A 23227-nucleotide genomic window follows, 5' to 3' on the forward strand; every position below is an offset into this window, starting at 1 on the left:
TTTATATTATAATTATATGTTTAATATTATATTTGCTCATTATTAATTATTATAATAGTTTTTATATTTTATTATTGATCTCTGTTCAACCCCGGTTCGACCCGGTCGAATCCATTGACCCCTGACCCCTGGTCTTAGCCAGGTCATTGCCTGGGCCGAGTCTGACAACCTTGCTCAAAATAAGTATAAAATAGACAGGGCCAACCATTGCCAAAATACTAATTAAAAAGTCTGAATGTGAAAATACAAAAATAAAGTAAAAAAAAGCTAAGGAACGCTGGCGTTCGAAGGTGATGAGTCAGTTGAAGGGTGGTGGGGTGCCATAGATGGTGTCGGTACTGGAGTGGCCACTGAAGTAGAAGATGGGGCAACCAACTGGCTTAGCAAATCTAATACACGGGCAAGGTTAATAACAAATCAGGCCTGTGTTGCTATGATCTCCTGCTGTCCACTTGAATCTATCTAATCTCAGTTCGCAGCTGTTGGATATCAAAACAACATCTCGAAAGAAGAATTGATTCCCTCAAACTGCCTGTAGCTGAAGGGAGCGACGAGTTACTCCCGAATTCATCCTCTGATGCCTCACCCAAAATCTTTTCTAAGGATAGAAGGCAGTCCGTTGGGGCAAGGAGTGAGTACATACCGGGACCCTTGTAGCATAACCATCCCAATGGACCTAAGAGTGTCCATTCCAAGGGATATCGTACTACATGCAATAACCTGTCCCCCCAACTGATCTAAGAGTCCCAACCCTAGAATGAGATGTGTGATATATGGTCCTACAAAAATGGAGCTCAAACGGGTGTGTTGTCCCTAATGTGTGAGAAACTAGGCTAGTATGAATCCAAGATGAAGCACCAGTGCTCTTTCATGCTGTACAGATAAAGCAGCTCTTGTCTCCCCACAACTCCTTGACTATCTGCTCTATCAGTAAATGACCGTGACATCAGTGCATAAATGTAACATAATGTAGGGCTAACAATGCTAGTCAAATAGTGATCCAACTCTATAGTGCTCAGTACCTCAAGTGTAGTGACTCGGTATATATCTTCTGCAATGATGAATAACCGGCTCCACTCTCCTATACTAAAAAACCCCCTAATCTCTTCATCCAATCCCAACTATTCCAGAACTTGCCAATTTATGTTGTAGCATTAGCCAAACCGATCATTTTCAAATGGTCATACCGTTCTCAGAAATGTGGAGTAAACAAAGTGATCTTAGCTGGCACGGGAGGTGGCAAGGTCGTGGGTCTTGTGTGCGATCCTTCCCCCTACATTTTCTTCATTGGTCCCACGGGTACTTGTTGGGAGGTTGAACCCTCATGGCGGCTCCTCTTTTGTAGCCCAGCGGTTGTCTGAATCAAAGAAGTTTATGGCCTACTTATGGGCAGGCTTCCGGCTGTAAGCCTTGGGAAACTTTATCTTTACTGCACACTTACGGCCGTAAGCCATAAGCTCAGGCTGTAAAGAGCCCTTTAGTGTGTAGAGACTCAAAGTTTTATGCATAATGAATAGAAATTAACAGAGATGAAACATAAAGTAGAAATACATCCAAAACTACCAAGAAAATAAACGATATGCAAGAAATAGCATGAACAACAAATCTATCTTCACCTCAAATGTCAAAAAGAAAAATAACTCAGTGAAAAGCAAGGGAGATGAGTCAATCCCACTTGGGATTAAGCAAAAATACTGGTAAACCACCAATAAAAACAAGGAGAAGAAGATGAGGTCGACAAGAATGCCGACTATCGAAACAATTTCAAACAAATAACCCACAACCACCTGGTGATGCAAACACCCTAATAATTTATGGCTGGCTTACGAGCGTAAGCCAGTCCCATAAGGTTCTCTATCTGTACTTATTGTTTAACTTAAAAGTGTAAAATACCTTTAATAAATCGAGATAACACCCTAAGGAGGTTATGAGCCGTAAGTGCTTAATGATCTGCCCGTAAAGTTCTCTGGATGCCCTTATGGCCATGCTTATGGTCATAAGATGCCCGTAAGGAACCTCTGAACTGTGCTCTTTAAGATTTATGGGCCGTAAGTGCACTCATAAGACTCTTTAGAATTCTTTTGTGGGGTGACTTAAGGGTGTAAAGATGCCCATAAAGCTCTTTGTTTAAAGCTTACGACCCTACTTACTAGGGTAAGTATCCCGTAAGAGTCCTAGAAAATTGAGTAGAGTTCTCTTTGTTTCCTGCAGTCAAGCTCAAGTACAACTATGACCTGGGAAGCACAAAATGAATGTCTAAGACTGCAAACAACCAACCAACACATGAAAAATCCAAGGCACTCTGAACGATTTATTTCTAACTCAAACAAAACTACAAAACTACCACTAAAGACTCAAACTCAACAAAATATAAAAAGACATTTGCTTGTGTTGCTTGGTAAGAAGCGCTTGTTTAACGTCACCAAAATCCAAGGCTTTTCATGAAAAATCTCTCCACTTGAATTGAGAGCGTCTTGTAGGTCGTTCTGTAAGCCCAAAGGGCTCATCTAACTTTTCAAACCAATCCTTCCTACCAAGGGTCACCATTTTCTCTAGAATTCATTTCAATTCATGATTAGAGACATCCACTTGGCCACTAGTTTAAGGATGATAAGGAGTAGCTATTCTAGGGATAACACCATACTTTTTGAGAACTCTCTCTAATTGCGTGTTACAAAAATTTGTGCCTCAATCACTATGATTGCCCTAGGTACCCCAAACCAAGAGAATAACCATTTTAGGAACTGACACACAAACCTAGCATCGTTAGAGGTCAAGGCTTGAGCTTTAACCTATCTCAAAACATAGTATAACGCTACCAAGATGTATTTATTTCCATACGAACTAGGAAAAAGCCCCATGAAGTCAATACCCCAAAGTCAAAAATTTCTTATTTAATAATGGGATTTTGAAGCATTTCAAAGTGGTGGGAAATGTTACCTATTCATTAGCAATTATCACAGCATTGAATATACTTTTGTGTGACACAAAAAATTGATGGCCAAAAGAAATCAGCTTTGAGTACATTGCCTAATAATTTCTCACGCTTTCTTGTATAAGACTCACTGTTGGATAACCTGATCTGCACAAACTAGAAACAAGTACGGCTCATCCCCATATATAATGCTTTACATTTGTGAAGAATTTCTTTTTAAGATGTGAGATTATATCCTTGGGAAGGACCCGAGCTATAAGATAATTTGCAAAGTCCGTAAACCATGGTATATCACCTTACCTAGTGCATTGATAAGATAAAGATGCCTTTCAGGAAAAAAAGTCATTGATTTCCATACTTTGTTTTGATTCTCCCTCTGGGTGCTCTAGTCTTAATAAGTGATTAGTGGCTAAATTTTTCGTGCCTAGCTTGTCCTTAATTTCTACATCAAATTCATGCAAAACCAAAACGCAACGGATTAATCATGGTTTGGCATCAGTTTTACTAAACAAATAATGAAGCATAGAATGATTTGTGAAAACTATAACTTTTGACAAGATAAGATGCAGAATTTTTCAAATGCAAACACAAATGCTAGCAATTCCTTCTTGGTGGTGGTATAATTTTCTTGCTCATCATTCAAAGTTTTACTAGTGTAGTATATAGGTTGAAAGTGCTTGTACTTTCTTTGTCCCAAAATAGACTGACTGCATGATCATTTGCATCTCACATGATTTCAAATGAAAGTCTCCAATTAGGAGCAATGGCAATTGGTGCATTCACTAGTTTCTCCTTAAGTATCTTGAATACTGACAAGCATTTAATGGAGAATTCAAATGGCATATCTTTTACGAGAAGCTTAATGAGGGGTATGGTTATATTAGAAAAGCCTTTAATAAAATGGCAGTAGAAACCTGCATGTCCAAGAAAACTCCTTATGTCTTTTACCTAGGATGAAGGTGAAAATTTCTCGATAGTTTTAATCTTCACTCGATTAACTTCTATCCCATGTTGAGACATCTTGTGAGTAAATTTTTCTAGTGAGTATGTAAGTTTGGCCTTATTTCAATTTGATCACTAACATTCAATTTGTATCAAAATGAGTACTAGTTTTTAATTTCATTTCTCCAGCAAAGTAATTGGGTATTTTTGGTGATTTTTTGTGACATAGACACCGGAGCTCTTGCGTGGATGCCCTTGGTCCACGTCAGCAACTCGCCAGCTCAGCCACTTAACAAATGTGGTCTTTTTTTTTTAACTAATGAGTGATTCCTCCATCTCTCCCAAGAAAGGTAATCCTAATTTCCTTACCGGTGCATCAGACATGCCACCACACGTCTAGTAGAATTAGATAACAATTATTTATTCCCACTATAAACGTGATCTCCTCCCTTGTTGTTACAGTTATCTAATTTCCACCATAAATGTGATCTTCTCTCTTGTTGTTTCTAGTGTTTCTCTGCTCTTCTATTGATCTCCTCTGGCTCTTCTCCCTCGATTACGTTCTTAGATCGATCTATCATTTTTTTCTTTCTACTATTTTTTTTTATTTTTTGCCATGTTGGATCCATGGAAAATGAGCTCCTTGACGCTTTCACAGCCGTTAAAAAGCCGCTCAATGGTAGCCCCGCTGCAGCTGATCGTTGTGTCAATGTGCTTCATAAGCTTAGAAGGATTCCTGTTAACATGAAGGATCTTGAGAACATACAATTGGTTTTTTTTTTAATTTCTCTGTTTCTTCAATCTGGTTAAAGTTCATTTTTTTGTGTATTTATTGGTTAATTTTCATTGTAATTTCTTGCGGGGTTTGGTTTTCCTAGATACTAAGAAAGAAAAGGGTTATGTTATTATGATTGTTATGCTCATCTAATCAAGATGAGTTTTTGGATCTTATAAAAAGAAAAATTCTTGAAAATTTCTTACTTTCTAATGATAAATTTTCATGCGATGGTTTATGTATGTTGGTTCCTTCTCTTGATTTTCTCACTTCCTGTTATTTTCATTTGTGAGGATTTCTGTTTGATGTGTGGTTGTATTTTAGGCTTTGGTGGGTGTTCGGAAAGATGACTATTATCAGATTCCGACAGATGTCGGTGTCACATTTGACACACCGGTGAGGAAACTAGGGTTACCATTCTTAGGAGAGAAAGAGAAAAAGAACGAGCTGATGGAAGAGAAGCTTACGTGTCCCTTATACGTGGAAAAAATGGCACGTTGGTTAAGTGGCTGAGCTGGTGATTCGCTGATGTGGACCAAGAGCATCCACGCAAGCGCTCCACCGTCCATGTCACCAAGAAACCACCAAAAATCCCAATTACCACACTAGAGAAATGAAATTAAAAGTTAGTGCTCATTTTGATATAAATTGAATGTTAATGCTCAAACTGAAATAAGGCCAAACTTAGGTATTCATAGAAAAATAAAGAGTTTATCTTGCACAACATTAGAGATTGATAGATAAAAATTTAAAATATAAAATAAAAAGTTTATTTTGCACAATATTCGACATTAATAGATTAAAAATTAAAAATTAAAAATTAAAAATATTTAAGAAAATATTAAAATAATTTCTACTTTGTACTACTATATAAGAGATTTGATTTTGCACCATTAGACTATTTAGTGGTTGTCCAACAGATTTTTTATAAAAATAAAATAAAATATTATGATCGTTGTAATGAAGTCGTAAGTGGAGAAAAAAATAATATATTACAGGTATGCTTATGCCTATAAGGAGGAATCACAGCTAAACCAGAGGAGCTTACGGGCACAAGTTATGCCTATAAGGATGCCTATAAGGACCATTTAGAGGAGTTTACGACCAGAGCTTACTCTCGTAAGGGCGGTCAAAAGAAGCAATATAGTAAAGCTTATGGTCCAGCGCTTATGGCTGTAAGCTGGATAATAACATAGACACAAGAACTTACGGACCGGACTTATTGCCGTAGGTGATCCTGCAAGGCTCACGATCATCTTCCTTAGCTCCCTTACGACCACGTCCTTGTGCCTGTAAGCAGCCCGTAAAGAGTCAAGTATAAATAAATCTGATGAGGATTTTTAGGGCAAATCTTGGAGGAGATTTGAGCTCCACATTCAAGGGGATAGGAGATCGTAGCCGTCAAGCTCACCTTGGCAGCTTGCATGGAAGCTTTCCTAGGGTTCCTTTGGTGATTCACCTATGACACAATTAAGAAGAGGGTTTACACGTTTTCAATGTTTCCTTCCGAGTCTTATATCTTGGATGCTTACCCTCCATTAATAGAGGGCTAATTTGTTAGATGTTTGGACATAATTGAACTCTACAGTTTATTCTTTGACATTGGTGTTGGATCTTTATGATTTAATTATTTTCCTTATTGCAATTCATTCTATTTGAATCAAATTGTGTGTTTGAATGCTTTATTGCTAACGAGGTGAAAGCCATAGTCATCATACTTGATGTGTTTTGTGATGAGTAGAAATACCCACCTAGCATAGACATGTCATTATTAGAGGAAATTGTGAGTAAGCCTAGGTATAGGGTACTTTGGAGACTCCATTTTCCTCAATTCTCTCGAGTTAGTTGATGATTATCTCTATGCTTTTTGCAATCATGTGGCACATTAGGAGAAATTGCATTTGCTATTTTGTATTTGGATTAGAGGTAATCTCTCTTCACAAGGGAGATTATCTACTCAAGCGATTAACATTAGCTCACTGTGAGGTTTGATACATTGTTAATGCAATTATGTTGATGTTTATATCAGCTCTGCACTAATTCAGTTACTCTTCACTCTCGAAAGAGCGATTTACTATAATTTTGGAAACCTCTCAGTTCATATAGGATTGCATACATAGACAACCTTTGTCCTGTACTTCATAACCCTAGAGGGATGCTATGTCTGGACATCGTTTCTTCTCCAGATTTCTCTCTTGTCTTACTTTGTATTTCTTGCTTTGGTTTCCTTTTGTTTACACATGCATCAGTTGTTTGATTAGACAGATTTTTGGAATTAGAGCTATTACTAGTACTCTTGTTGTTCCATGTAGACCGAGATCTTACTTTATGCATACTATTATTACTCGATCGACACGTACACATGAGTTCCTATCAGTGGACTCTAATAATTTGTGTGAATAAGAAATATCAAACAAGAAAAGGGAAAAAATCTTTTAAAAATAAATTTTTGAAATATATTTTCAATAAAATGTGCTAAAAATGCACTAAAAACCCCTCCAAGTTTTATTTATTCACAAATTGTCCAACCAAATTTGGGTATTACCAAGAAGTCTTTTATTCTGACATCATACTTTTCAGTCTTTCTATCATAAAGGTAACTGATGTTGATGATAATGCCACTCAGTATTTTAAGCGAAAACATATAATATTAAACGGAAAGATCATATATTGAACATCAAAATAAATATTAAACAAAAACTACACATTTTAAGCGAGAAATATATGTTGTAAGATAGAATAAACTGAAAAAGTAACCTGCACTAACTAAACAATAAACTGTCAGAAAAAAGAGGGACTGTTTTGCAAATTCAAATGTCAGAGGGACTGTCTAGGATGTTTTAAAACTTTCAAAGACTTATAATTCATTTTCCCTAAAATATATTGTTGTTATTTATTCAATTTTTAAATATATATATAAATATATATATTAAAAAGTTAGAAAAAAAAAATTTCACGCTATTTTTATTGATTTAGAAGAATTTGCAACAACAACTATGTAGTGTAGTGGAATGTTATGAGAATGGTAAATAAACATACCTACAATTGAATATCTGGGTTGACAATACTGTTGCAATACTGTTTATTTAATGTTTACAGGTGGTTCCCCCTCCCCTCGGTCACCCAGTTTGGTTTCTAAAATATCATCTGGGCATGCACCAGGCGTGTACATGGTAGGAATCTAATTGACCCATGTGACATATAGCCGAGTTAATAAATTCCTAGGGAGATATTAAACTACCATAACTAGTGCACCATTTTACCTATCTATCCCTTAACACCCTCTTGTGGGACAGCGTATGCCGCCTTAGTAAAAAAAAATTGCATGTCCTTTTCATATTTACTATAACCATAATGACGTGTAAGATAACCTAATTATAACTAAAGATAACTTGAGTTCCTTTTTCACGACCTCGTACTAATTATGGACACAGTTAGTGGTGAAAGCATAAAAAAAAAACTCATCCACACAAAACAATTATCTCTGATAAAAATAGTGTGAAAATATAACAATAATTTGAATATATATATATGTGTATAGATCACAATTTGAACAATTACTATTGTTGGTGCAAAACGTATAATATATAGAAGTAAGAGAAGGTAATTACATCTCTTGGTTTTGTATTTTCTGAAAAAAGCTAAAATTGATCCCTCTTAATATGGGAAACCAACTATAATTTATTTATAAAAAAAACTGTAATATATTTGACGTGCCATCTTATAAACTTTTTTTTAACATACAAAATGGAATTTAAAAACAAAAGTCACAACTAAGATTCAATCATGCACACTAGCATATGACATGCTCTAAACCATGCCTACTAACTATAAAAATAAACCCATGTTTTACATTTTGAACACCTAAATAAATCATTGTCACATTTTCTAAATGTTAAAAAACCCTTCTCTTTCAAATACCCTCTTTCAAGAGGTAGCTTTGCCGCCCGGGGGGGGGGAGCGCTTGGTTCCACCCTTAGACACAGTTTGTGATAGAAAATGCCAAATTATATAAGTAAAGATATAGAAATAAAAATAAACACTTGTGCAATTTGTGCTAATAGTTGAACAAACATAACGCATATTAAATTCAAATTCTCCAATCCACACATAAAACTTGTGATATTGTCACCTTATTATAATTGTTTGTTTGTTTTTTCTCTTATCAATATTTACAAATTTCATAAACTCCTCTTATTAAATATACAACTCATTACAATTGTATTTTTGTTTAATGAGACAATGAATAAAAATTCAGAAATATATATATATATAATTCATAGATAACGTTAAAGAGAACTGATCAACAAATTGCTTGCCGTAGTTGCGAGCCAATCAACCTCAGACACTAATGTTTGTTAGTCAATCGTATTCCTTGATTGGTGGATTTGTAAAAGCTGGTCACGAACTCCATGTTTGCAATTGCTGGGGAATAAGTGCTATCTGTTTTTTCAACATATGGATTTCTTTTTAGATTTTCGTTTTTAAATAGACATATTTAATAATTAATTTAAAAATTTACTAATATTAACAAATATTTATTGTTATTTAGACAAGTTAAATTTAAATTTAAATATATTTAATTTTGTCAGTATTATTAATTCAATTTTAATAAAAAAAAATCCCCCAAATAAACGTTCCCTAAATTCTTAGTTGTATGCCATCAATCATTGATTTATTTTAGCAAGAAAGCATGAATGCTGCTATCATATGAGTGGCAAATGTTCTCATTTTATTATTTTCGTATTTCAAAATATTTAACTAATTTGGGAGTAATTTAATATGTTTAAAATAATATTGTAAATTCAAATATAAATATAAAACCTATTGTTATGAATTACTAATACTTATTCAAATAATTATAATCTTAAAATTTTCAACTTTTTTTTTAATTTTCTGGTCTCACAAATCATTTTTAAATATTCATTTATTAATTATTTTATCCATATAATAATCTTAATGATCTTAACTGTTTTTTAAATATAAAACCTTGTTTATCTAAATGATTTATGATAACATTAAAATATAATAAATTTTGGTTTATAACATTATCACAATTTTAATACTTACATGTAAATTAATAAAAAGAGCTAACATTCATGCCTTGTTGTCTATTTGTACTATTGTTATTGTGGTTGGTTTGTACTACTCATTTTTAAATGAATATAATTTATCTATTTTTTAAAAAAAATTAAAGTTTAAAAAAATCCTAATTATGTCAACCATTGGATAGTCCAATGGTATGACACCAAAGTGTAAAGGGGAGGTCATGGGTTCAAATCTATCCCCCAACAGTATTGTTCATACATTGTTCACCCGAGATTTCTATACTATTCTCATATTCAGTGTCTTTTTCATAAAAAAAAAAGGCGCTTGTCGTCTATTATTCAAAAATCCTAATTATAATCTTAATTAATTTTAAAATATATATATCTAGAACGGCTAGGAAAAAACATTGATTTGATTCTGAGTTTGTTATTTAGTATATATCCAATATAAATATATATTTGATCTAGCAAGTGCCTCTATATATATATATAGAGAGAGATGTATCGATAGATTATGTCATAGTTTTCTTCTAACCTCAAAATTCTAGCAATGTTAGCCAACAACCTTGACCTTTTGTTGGAGGTACTCTCGCTGCTTCCAACACGATCCCTGATCAGATTCAAAAGTGTTTGCAAACGATGGCAGTTGGTCATCTCAGATCCGTATTTTATCAAAACACACAGAAACCGTTGCAATCCATACGCTATGTCAGGTTTTAGGTTTTCAAATCAAGAGTTTCGCCATTGTTACTTGCTTGGAGGTGCACATCTGTCGGCCTCAGCCCCGGATCTCTCCCTTTCTACCCTAAAAGATGATGCTGAAAGCATGAGAGTTGGTACACCTTTTGTTTATTGTTTGCGTTCTTTCTATGGTTTACTCATTTGCCCACTCAGGCTAAGCCGATCTGATGCAATATGTGAGTTCATCTACATATTCAATCCTGTGACAAGACAATACAAACGAATTCCTCATGTCGACCCACAACGGTATCCTTCAGATATCATTCTGACTCCTGATCATCAAGTCATAATGTTTTCAAGAGATCTCATCCATGACTATGATGCTGATATTGATATTAGAATGTATGTCCCCGACACTCAATCATGGAAAACTTTATATTCATTTCGAGATTATAAAAAATCTCAAAATTGTGAATGGATCTTTGTCCAAAGAAACGGCGTATTTCTGAATGGAACAGTTTATCAGGTAATGGAATCTGACACCATACCTTCGACATTCCGCATATTTCCCTTTCGCCGCAAACTTTACATATTCTCTTTCGACTTGAAAAGTTTGTCAGCACAAAAACTACTACTTCCTCATCAGTGTAATGATTTTCATCAAGAAAATCTATATTTTGGAGAGATCCAAGGGCATTTGCACTTGATTATGCAACAGAAGTTATCTAATTTTATTTTTCATATAATGGAGATCAAAGAAGACTTTTCTGGATGGAATCTCTTGCATTGCATTGATCTGATCAATTTTATGAGAGATGTACTTCCTCCTCTTCAAGTATTTTCACCACAAAAATTAATGAACAGTTGGGAATATCCACAAATAGAATATGGAGGACAAAATCATTTATGCGCACTTTCACCGACACATATAGCTTTGGGAGAAAGAGAAGACTATGAGTTGTTCTTGACGGTGGCTATTCACACATCTCAGCCATACAGTTGTGGCTCTGCTAAAATTTTTTCATACAATATTGTCAGTAAGACCTACCAGGAAATACTGGAGGTTTCAGACAAAGAAGAATATTATGGAGCTGATAACATGAGGACTTATTATCCCATGCTAACTACTCCATGATAATGTGGTTTCTACATTCATTTTCTAGTGTACGAATATTTCTTCTTTTTATTTATGATAATAAAGTCAACATTTTTAACACTTATTCCAGTTAATAAATAAAGTTTTAGGTAATTGATTGCCCTCACACACAGATGACGTCATAAAAAATTTTAAAATTTTTCATCATATATTTATATATTAGTTAAGAAATATTAGGTTTATCCGACAAAACTAAAAAGTTGGGTAAACCTCATTTTTGAGATATCAGAACGTTAGGTATATATGATATTAATATATGTATGTATGTATATAATAATATTATAATTATATAATATTATAATATAAATTCTAAAAAAGTTGTTGCTTTTTTCTAAGGGTGAGCAAAACCAGGTACTGTTTTAAAAACCGGATCGAGTATCTTGTTTTTCGAATTAGGAAAAACTTGACTTGTATCCGACCTAGTTTAAACTGGGTAATAAGAATCGGGTATCCAGTTAGACCCAGATATCGGATATCTGGATCCAAATTTAAATTTTATCTATTCTATAGATTTTCTTTATATAACAATATTACATAAAAAACAAATATGAAAAACTTATAACTTATAAAGAACATTAAACTCTTATATAATTCTCTACACAACAAAAGTTATAACAAAAATAATAATGATTTTTAATGATCTTAGTTATTAAAAAAAAATCTTTGAATGTATCAAGTGTCTCATTAATAATGATCATTGGTTGCTAGAGAGAGAAAGATTTGGATGGAGGCTAAAGAGAAGAGGCAGGATGATGGCCGTTGAGAATTAGGAAGCAGGGATTTGGAATTTTTTTTCTGTTTATTTTTAATCTATGTAGAATTTAAATTTATTAATATATATATATATATATAACTATATAAGTATATAACTCTTTAAGTTATTAGATTAGGCATTTGCACATTTTATTTTTACTTTTAGCCCTTGTAAAATTTAAATTTATTAATATACATATATATTTATATAACTCTTATATGGCTTAAATCCTAGGGATTTAGATTTTTTTTTTCTTTTTTACTTTTTAGACTATATAAAATTTAAAATTATTATGTATCTATATATATATATATATATATATAAGTGTTTATATAGAATTTTTAATTCCTAATTCTATTAGGAATTTATTGTCCTATTTCTAATTAAAGTAAAAGAATAATAATAAGCTCTATCTTTTATTTTGAATAAGTGTAGGAGATGGGGAAGAGATAAGTAAGAGAGAAGAGGTTATTAATTATCCTATTCTGAATAGGAGTAGGAAGTAAAAAAATAATAAAAAAATAATGATAAATAAATCAGAAAAAATTATTAAAAGGAATATATATATATATTAAAAAATAGAAAAAAGGGGTTTGAAGTTTAAATTTCAAAAATAATTAATAATAATAATTAATTAATTAATTAATTTGAATTCGAATTTAAAAATAAAATCCCCCAACATACAGGGAGTTAGAAGATACAGTGGAACAAAAAAAATTGGAAAAAAAGGAGAAGAAAGAGAGGGTAGGTAGGAAGAAAAAAGGAGCCTATAGAAAACAATTGGATTACTTTCGACATTAAAAAATAAGGTACAACATCTGTTTTTAAATGCTTCCCATATAAAAAAATGCAATGGGAAGAAAAAAAGAAAAGAAAAAAAATGAAAAAAATAATGAACATGATGAACATGCCCAAGATCATACATTTATATTCAGTGGGTCCCACCTCTTTATGATTCTTTTGTGCATTAAACACCATGCACGTACCATGCTCCCTGATAAAAGTTAGCATGCCCTCTTTCTTTCTCAACGTGCAAGAATGCTTTGCGATTTCATACATGTCTAAATTTTGTTTTTTTTGGATAAAAGCCATGGAACGCTTAGAAATCTGGTCCCATCTCCATCTCATTACTACCCATAGTTTCTCTTCTGAGTCTCTTTCAATGAGCTTTGCCAACCTATATCAAGAATTGAAGAAGATGGTTCAACGGGGAGGGAAACTGAAAAGTGAGAAATTAAATGAAAAAAAAGTAAACAAAATAAGGAGAGCGGATCGGCGATGGAGAGGAAGAAGGTCACTCGTCGACCAAAGAAGATAAAAAAAGGGGAACCATTGAAGCTCTCTCTCTCTCTCTCTCTCTCTCTCTTCACCTTGAGATGGGGGAACTATGGCAGTGGCATCACGATCTTCCTCTCTTGGCTCTCTCGCCTATTGCGCTCATATTTTCTACCTCCCTGGCATCGCGCCTCGTGATTTTCATAAGGATGATGAGCTACAAGTGAAAGTGGACAAACTTTCCTCTACAAAGACTCAACTTCCATATGACTATTATTTCTTGGATTTCTACAAGATCATGAATAGTGCTGAAAATTTGGGTGAGGTTCTCCATGGTGATTGCTTCGAGAACTCAGTTTACATATTCAAAATGAGGAATCGTGAGACATGCAGAGTAGCTTGTTGTAGACAGCTTAACACAGAAACTACAAAGAATTTCATGGAGAAGATTGATGATGAATATCAAGTTAATATGATCTTGGATAATCTTCCAGTGGTAGTTGATAGACAAAGGAGAGATGAAAGTCAAACACCAAGTTATGAACATGGTTTCTGTGTTGGTTTTAAAGGAAATCAGGTCAATGGTAAAGATAACAACAAGTATCACATAAATAACCATCTGAGCTTCAAAGTCATGTACCATAAGGACCCTGAGAGTGAAGATGCTCACATTGTTGGCTTTGAGGTCACTCCGATCAGCATAAAGCATCAATACATACAGTAAATGGGATGAGAAGATTCCTAAAGTAGCAACATGAAACCCAGACACTAAAATAACTCCAGCAAGCCATACCCACTAGGAAGTTGCCAAGGATACAGATGTTTTCTTCACATATTATGAAAAGAGATTAAAGAATATTTCTTATATCTCAATTAGAGTACAATGAAGGAATAAATAGAAGAGAAACAAAAATCAATTCCCTAATTTACTCCGCAATATCAAGCCTGGAATCATGCTATCTCCTAATATGGTACAAATGACAACATAATTATAATCAATTACAAGTAATTGATTAATTGATATAATGATGAATTCATTCCTTAATACATATGATATTAGCTTTGAGCCTAGTCAGATCAAATGGGCATCTTGTTGGGATACTTACCTTCTCATGAACGATAGCGATGATCAGATTTACTGGTTCTCTATAATTAACTCCTTTTTAATTGTCCTATTTCTTTCTAGCATGGTTTCCATGATCATGATGAGCTGTTGACTGATTTGAACACAATACAAGTAATGGTGGATGCTATTATTAATAGTCCTCTTAAAGTAGATGCAACCTTCTTCTTACATCCATTGTTTTATTACTTCTCTTTCTGTCATGATAGTGTAGGAGATTTCTGTTGAGGATCGCGACGCCGGCAAGCCTCCGTTAGTATCCCCTGCTGGAGAGAAAGACACAGATGAAGAGATGAGAACATGTGAAGAAGACGAGAAGAACAAGCACTGGTTCTCAGTCAACACAAGTCAAGAGAGAAAGGATGAATAATACTTGCTCATACAACAAATGAGCGATTAGTCTCCATAGTATTAATAGTCAAAAGAAAGCTGAAACGTTATAATTCTACTAGCGAGCTGATTGGCTAACTCAACACATTAAGTTGTACCTGATTGGCCAGCATCATTGATTAAGTTAAACTTGATTGGCCAGCATCCTTAACACAGATACTATATAATAATATTAGTCAAAAGTTTAAAAGATATAGTCTCCCACTTCTCTCGAGCAACCATGCTCAGCCATTCCTTCACCCCATGTTGCATATTCTTCGTCCATGCCGCCATCAAGTTCCAGTTCATTGATCTACCATGCTCTCCATGACTTGGATGACGAACGCGCTGCATCAGGCTTCAATCACAGTACCACCTCAGCACAAACACCTTCCTTTGATTGAAGCTCTATGATTCCCAGTTGAGCTCGCATCCTTCTGTACTTCTCCGAGGGTAATGGTTTGGTTAGAATATCAGCTAATTGATCTCCTGTGTTGTAGTGCCGAAGTGTGATGGACCCATCAGCAACGAGACTGCGAATGAAGTGGAACCTAACGTCTATGTGTTTGGTTCTCCCATGATATGCTGGATTTCTCGCAACGACTATAACTGACTGGTTATCACACCACAGCACAGAGGGCCCTTCAATCAATCTCCCACAATCTCCTAGTATCCTTCTCAGCCAAACCAATTGACATGCTTCTGAGGTAGCCGCTATGTACTCGGCCTCAGTTGATGAGAGAGCCACAACGTCTTGCTTCTTCGATGACCAAGTAATTAAGTATGTTCCAATCCTGCTCAATACTCCTGAGGTGCTCTTCCTGTCACAAAGAGAACCTCCATAATCACTATCTGTAAACCCCTCAAGAATTTCGTTACTTTCACTGGAGTAGAATAAGCCAAACGACAGAGTTCCTACAAGATACTTCAAGACTCTCATCGCCTGCTCATAAACCCTGATAAGAAGTTAACAACATAGCATATATCTGGTCTAGAATGCACAATGTAGAGTAATTTGCAATGAGGCTTCTGAACAGTGTACCATAAATTAATTCCTCCTCTTCTCCTTCTAAGAACTTCTCATTCACTCCCAGCGGGGTCTCTGCATGCTTGCAGTGTCCCATATTCATTTGTAAAAGGAGCACTTCAATGTATCTCTTCTGTAAGATAAGAATTCCTTCTCTTGATTGTAATATCTCTAATCCTAAAAACAGTTTGATCTCACCTAGATCAGATATGTCAAATGTATCCATCATCTCCCTTTTGAATTGCTTGATCAGACCTTGTGATGCACTGGTGTAAACCATATCATCCACATAGAGACTAATCAGAATACAAGTTCCTTCTCCATCCTCCTTCTTATAGAGTGTATGCTCAGTATCATTCTTCATGTAGCCATGCTGCTTAAAATGAGTGTCAATCTTGCTGTACCATGCTCTCGGCGCTTGCTTCAGCCCGTAGAGAGCCTTCTTCAGACGATACACCTTGTGCTCATCACCACTGATTTCATATCCTTCAGGTTGAGACACATAGACTTCCTCTGAGATCTCCCCGTTGAGGAAAGCTGATCGAACATCAAAATGATACACAGGTTGGAAACTTTGATCAGCGATAGCTAACATAACCCTTACAGTTTCAATCCGGCCCACAGGTGCGAAGACCTCATTGTAATCCAGACCATGCTGCTGGACATAACCCTTTGCTACCAGCCTCGCCTTGTGCTTCTGGATCTCTCCATCAGCACCAAGTTTGGTCTTGTATACCCACTTAAGTCCCACAGCCTTCTTCCCAAATGGTAGCTCAGTCAATTCCCAAGTATCATTGCTTTGAATTGCTGCTACCTCGGCATCCATGGCCTTTTTCCACTGTTCATGTTCTATGGCATCTTGATACACTTGTGGATCATTCACAAGAAGAGCAAAGGAGGAGGAATTATATACCTCTGCTAATGATCTTGTTCTTCTTGGTGGTGACTCATCACTTGATTCCTCTGATGAGTTCGAGCCACTCCTAGCATTCCTGCTGCTTGAAGAGTCTCCATTCCTGTTAATTGTCTCATCTGTTGCATTGCTCTTGTTCATCTCTTCATCTACACCAAGTTCACTCATTGTGACCACTGACTTGCTTCTATCTTCATTCCACTTCCATCTTGAATTTTCATGAAAGATCACATCCCTACTCACAATCACCTTGGAGTTCAATGGATCATACAACCTATAGGCCATAGAATCTGAGCAGTATCCCAACAGCACACACTTCACTGGTTTCTCATCTAACTTCCTGAGCTTTTGCAAGGGAATTAGTGTATACACAATACATCCAAATACCCTGAGGTGACTCACATCAGGTTTAACTCCATGCCACATTTCGAATGGAGTCCTTCCCTCTAGAGCTTGTGTAGGAGACCTGTTAATCAAGTAGACTGAGGTTGTTGTTGTCTCGGCCCAGAATTCAGTTGGTAATTCACCATCTTTGAGCAAACATCGAGCCATCTCAACAATGGTCCTGTTCTTCCATTCCACAACACCATTTTATTGTGGCGTATAGGGTGCTGAGAGTTCCCTCCTGATTCCAGCTTCTTCACTATATCTAGTGAATGCATGAGAAGTAAACTCTCCCCCATGATCACTCCTGAGTGTTTTCAATTTTTTTCTGGTCTCCCTCTCAACCATAACATGAAATTTCTTGAAACAATCAAAGGCCTCACATTTGTTCTTCAAGAAATAAACCCAGCACTTCCTACTGTAGTCATCAACAAGAAGAAAGAAGTAATTCATACCTCCCAGTGATGGCACGCTCATTGGACCACAGATGTCCATATGCACCAATTCAAGACAGTATCGGGCTTTTCTAGACTTTACAGTTGGGAAGGGACTCCTTGCATGTTTGTACATCGCACACTCCTCACACTGAGTTACATTGTATAGTTTTGGTAGGCCAACAACGCTTGCAACACGCGCAAGCGTCTCAAGACTCCTGTAATTCAGATGACCGAGGCTTCGATGCCACAACTCCGAAACTGCATGCTTGCTCACGGCCAAATTCAGCCTCTCAACTCCCGTGAGATCACTAGAAAACATATTATTGTTCATTCTTGGTACCTCAATGATCATTTCTCATGTGTTATCATCACTAATAACACACTTGTTCTTCTGAAAAATCACCGAGTATCCCCTGGTGAGAAGCTGTCCGACGCTGAGCAAGTTATTGGCCAGGTTAGAGACCAACTGCACTCCCTGGAGTTGTTTAGCTTCTCTGCCCTTCCTGCCAATGGAAACCGTACCCATTCCAAGCACCTCCATCTCCTTATCATCACCAAGAGGAACCGTGATTTTCTGAGATTCATCCAAGCTTGTGAACATGCCTCTCTGCCCCGTCCGTTATGTGATTCGAACACCCCGAATCCACTAACCACACCGAGTTTGAGACTGGGACTTCATCAGTACTGGCTTTGAACATATTCAAGACCTCCTTATCCTCAGTGACCAGATATGCTCCCTTCTCTGCGGACTTGATTCTCTCCTGGCACTCAACCTTCACATGTCCATACTTTTTATAGTGAAAACATTGGATATGAGCCTTAGAATTGAAATCACTCCCTTGTCCTCTAGACCCTCTGCCTCTTCCTCTATCTCTGAAGAAGCCTCTTCCTCGTCCTCGAGCTGAGCTCCAACCACCCGGGGTGCTTGAGCTTCCCTTTTCCTTGGACTGAGGTGTTGAGCTATCACTCTTCACATACAATACCTTCTCACTGACTTTTCCTGCAGATCTATTAACCCTGAACTCATGTGCTTGGAGTGACCCATAAAGCTCGTTAAGAGTGAGCATCGACAGGTCTCTGGACTCCTCCATCGCGACGGCCATAAAGTCAAACTTCGGTGCCAAACTTCGCAAGACCTTGGACACTACCTCTGCCTCCGAGAGCTTGTGCCCAAGACCTCTCACTTGGTTCACTATCGCGATAACCCGTGCCCAATAGCATTAAACGCTTTCACCATCCTCCATCTGCAAGGTCTCAAAACTTTGCCAAAGAGCTTGCTTCCTTACGGCCATCATCGTTGAGGAACCTTGAGATTGCTTCTTGATTATTTCCCACACATCATGAGCCGTCTTTGCCTCTGCTATCCTGTCAAGGACCAGCCCATCTACCGCCTGTTGAATGAGACACCTTGCTTTAGCATCCCTCTTCTTGGTCTCCTTCTCCTTCGCTTCATCCTCTCCTTTCGGCATTTCATTCTCAACCAGATTCCAGAGCTCCTAAGACTAAAAAACCATTTTCATTCTCAAGCTCCATCTCCCATATTCTTCACCCTTGAAGACTGAGACGCAGTGCTACGTGAGACTCACGCGGGCTTCGCTTGTCATGACCACCTCGAAGCTCTGATACCACCTTGTTGAGCATCGCGACGCCGGCAAGCCTTCGTTAGTATCCCCTGCTGGAGAGAAAGACACAGATGAAGAGATGAGAACCTATGAAGAAGACGAGAAGAACAACTACTGGTTCTCAGTCAACACAAGTTAAGAGAGAAAGGATGAATAATACTTGCTCATACAACCAATGAGCGATTAGTCTCCATAGTATTAATAGTCAAAAGAAAGCTGAAACATAATAATTCTACTAACGAGCTGATTGGCTAACTCAACACATTAAGTTGCACATGATTGGCCAGCATCATTGATTAAGTTAAACTTGATTGGCCAGCATCCTTAACACAGATACTATATAATAATATTAGTCAAAAGTTTAAAAGAGATAGTCTCCTACTTCTCCTGAGCAACCATGCTCAGCCATTCCTTCACCCAATGCTGCACATTCTTCGTCCATGCCGCCATCAAGTTCCAGTTCATTGATCTACCATGCTCTCCATGACTTGGATGACGAACGCGCTGCATCAGGCTTCAATCACAGCACCACCTCAGCACAAACAATTTCCTCAAAAATTACTTTCTAGGTTTTAATTTTTTTAGAAATGTATAGCTTGTGACCCCTACAAAGCTTGGTGAGCAAATTTAGTCTCATTTTTGCATGTGAAAATTCATACAAAGATTTATGTGGTGCTTATCTGTGAAAAAAAAGAAAGGAAAAGAAAGAAAAACAATAGAAAAAGAAGGAAAAAAATAAAAAAAAAATAAAAAAGGTAAAAGGGAGAAAAGTAAAGGAAAAATAAAAAACAATGATAAAAATAAAAAAAGTTGGCGGATGAGTTTATTGGTGTGAGGGCTATTTTTGTAATTTTCGCAAGGCCCCCTCTTTGAAAATTTTATGAGCTTTTCCTTGAAACATATCTTGAGGTTTTTAACACTCTTGGTGGTAGAGGGAAAAATTATAAAATTTTTCCAAAAACCCACCTTGAGGTCTTGACACTCTTGGGGTTAGAGAAAAAAATTATAAAATCTCCCCAAAATCCACTTTGAGGTCTTGATACTCTTGGGGATAGAGAGAAAATTCTATAAAATTTCTCCAATCCCACTTTGAGGTCTTGACACTCATGGGGGTAGAGAGAAAATTTTATAAAATTTCTCCAAAACCCACCTTGAGGTCTTGACACTCTTGGGGGTAGAGAGAAAATTCTATAAAAATTTATCCAATCCCACTTTGAGGTCTTGACACTCTTGGGGATAGAGAGAAAATTCTATAAAATTTCTTCAATCCCACTTTGAGGTCTTGACACTCTTGTTGTTAGAGAGAAAATTCTATAAAATTTCTCCAAAACCAACCTTAAGGTCTTGACACTCTTAGGGGTAGAGAGAAAATTTTATAAAGCTTTATACCAAAACCCACCTTGAAGTCATGACACTCTTGGGAGTAACTCTTGGGGTAGAGAGAAAATTTTATAAAATTTATTCAAAACCCACCTTGAGGTCTTAACACTCTTGGGGGTAGAGAGAAAATTTTATGAAATTTCTCGAAAATCCACTTTGAGCTCTTGACACTTTTGGGGGTAGAGAGAAAATTCTATAAAATTTCTCCAAAACCCATCTTGAGGTCTTGACACCCTTAGGGATAGAGAAATTTTTTTTATAAAATTTCTCCAAAATCCACCTTGAGGTCTTGACACTCTTGGGGGTAGAGACAAAAGTTATAAAATTCTTTGAAACTAACTTTGAGGTCTTTTGACATTCATTGGAATGAAAGGAAAAGTAAACAAAAATTTTTGTAAAAAATCTCTCCACTCACTTTGAGGTCTTTTAACACTTATTGGAGTGAAAGGAAAAGTATATAAAAATTTTATGAAAAATTTTCTTTAAAAAAAAGTGCTAACAAAAATTTTCTTGAAACCCATTGTGAGATCTCATTAGCAAGGATGAATTGGAGAGTTCAATTGATGACTTAGTTTAACAGAAATCAAGTTCATAAGTACAACTTGAGATCATTTTAAAAGCAAGTCAGAATTGTCAAGTTAATGACCTTATCATGTTGAAGGCCATGGCTTGAAGATTTGATGGTCAAGGCTCAAAAAGTATTAAAGTGTTAAGGCCTAAATATGTCATACAAATGACAAATGCAACTTTGAAGTCTTGAGACACAAAGAAAGTCAAAAACCTAAGGAGCATCACAAGTTAAATGCCTAAAGATTTCATAAGTACAAAACACCGGAGTCTAGCAATTAAAGAAACAAATATAACCAAGTAGGCAACTCATAAATGTAGAGTGGCCACAGCTTGAGAGTTATCCGATGTATCAAGATACAAACACACATAAAAAAAATCGAAGAAGGCCACAATCACCAAGTTAAAGGGTTTTCCAAAAGAGAGAGCTTAAAGAGCATGATAAAAAAAATATTTCTCTCAATACTTTTGTATTCTCTCTCATGATTATGTATTCATATGCTCTTTGAAATTAATAAAATAAATTAATTTTATGTTTGCTCAATCATTTCTCATTCACGCTTGTTTCTCAATTAGAGGTTCCCATGATATTGTCTGGGGTTATTAATATTAGGGTTTACCCCTAATAGAAGTCATGAACTTGTAATCATCTGAAATATGAAAATAGTTAAAATTTGATTTGTGATCCATGGTTTTTAACCGGTCAAGCCTAATTAAAAGTCGGGTAAAACAAAGGAGCCCACAATAAGAATATACTAAAAAGTAAAAAACCATATCGGATTCGGTTACCTGATTTTAATTTCTCCTGACCCGGATCTGATCCTGTTTTCATCTAAAAATTTTGCATCGGGTACTTGTCCCTTTTTTTTTTTTTATTGGGTACCCAAAAAATTCAGGTTAAAAATTCAGATACCGGATCGGATCATCGAATCCAAATTTTTTTATTCACCCCTACCTTTTCCCCTTCTCTGATCTCTCTCTAGACTTTCTTTTCTTAATCTCCTTTCTCCCCTATACGGGGCCATCTTTTCGACTCCAAGCTCTTAAATCTCAAAATTGAAAACTTTTCACCTGTGTCAAATATATAATTTTTTAAATTTTTTTTTTAATTTCATACATGGAAAATATTCAAATTTAATAATTTTACACAATAGTGCCAAATGTAGTGCTAAATGTAATTTTTAAAAAAATAATTTTTATGAATACCATGTCAAATACTTGTACTAAAAATGCATATATAATACTATATTAATATCGTGCAGTATATTAACATCATGTCCAAATGTAGTATCAAAATACAAATATAATAGTATATTAATATGATGCAAAAAATATAAATATAATAATATATTAATACCGTGGTAAATACCGTGCCAAAAATACAAATATAATAAATTATTAATATGGTAATTAGTTAAGTTTAGATATTAAAAATAATCAATACAATTTGGAGTTTGCTAGCCACCCTTAATTATATGATTGAGGGTAACCCATCATGATTACTTCCATTTCATTGCCCATAATTAGGACTAACTCTTTTTAACCCCATCTTAAACAATAGTCACAAGACTCACAACCCCAACCTCATATCATCTTCATCCCTTTCAAACCCTAATCCCCAATCCCGTTGAAACCTAGGGTTTGCATCCATTGATTGGGTTTCAATGTCTTAAGTTTGCGTTTGATGTTTTATCATGGGAATGTTTTGATAGAACTTGATTGATGAGAAAGTAATTGATGGGAAAGTAACATTCCTTTGTTTGGTATGCATTGGAAAGTTTGATTAAATTGAGGGGAATGTAATATTTTTGTGTTTGGTATTGGAAGATATTCTTGGAA

At 35.7% G+C, this 23227-nt stretch overlaps 2 protein-coding genes across 2 annotated transcripts; both read left to right on the forward strand.

Annotated features, from left to right (window-relative positions):
* Positions 1 to 10250: 10250 nt before the first annotated feature.
* LOC120255173 (F-box protein At5g07610-like) lies at positions 10251 to 11516 on the forward strand. Its single transcript, XM_039263070.1, has one exon. The coding sequence runs from the start codon at positions 10251 to 10253 to the stop codon at positions 11514 to 11516; it is 1266 nt and encodes a 421-aa protein (XP_039119004.1).
* A 2162-nt stretch (positions 11517 to 13678) lies between these two features.
* LOC120255174 (transmembrane 9 superfamily member 7-like) lies at positions 13679 to 15059 on the forward strand. The gene is made up of 3 exons (XM_039263071.1): positions 13679 to 14251; positions 14753 to 14803; positions 14904 to 15059. Exons 1-3 carry the CDS (start codon positions 13679 to 13681, stop codon positions 15057 to 15059), a joined length of 780 nt encoding a protein of 259 aa, XP_039119005.1.
* Positions 15060 to 23227: the final 8168 nt, after the last annotated feature.

This window comes from Dioscorea cayenensis, unplaced genomic scaffold (genome assembly GCF_009730915.1).
Source record: "Dioscorea cayenensis subsp. rotundata cultivar TDr96_F1 unplaced genomic scaffold, TDr96_F1_v2_PseudoChromosome.rev07_lg8_w22 25.fasta BLBR01000872.1, whole genome shotgun sequence".
Classification (NCBI taxonomy): domain Eukaryota; kingdom Viridiplantae; phylum Streptophyta; class Magnoliopsida; order Dioscoreales; family Dioscoreaceae; genus Dioscorea; species Dioscorea cayenensis.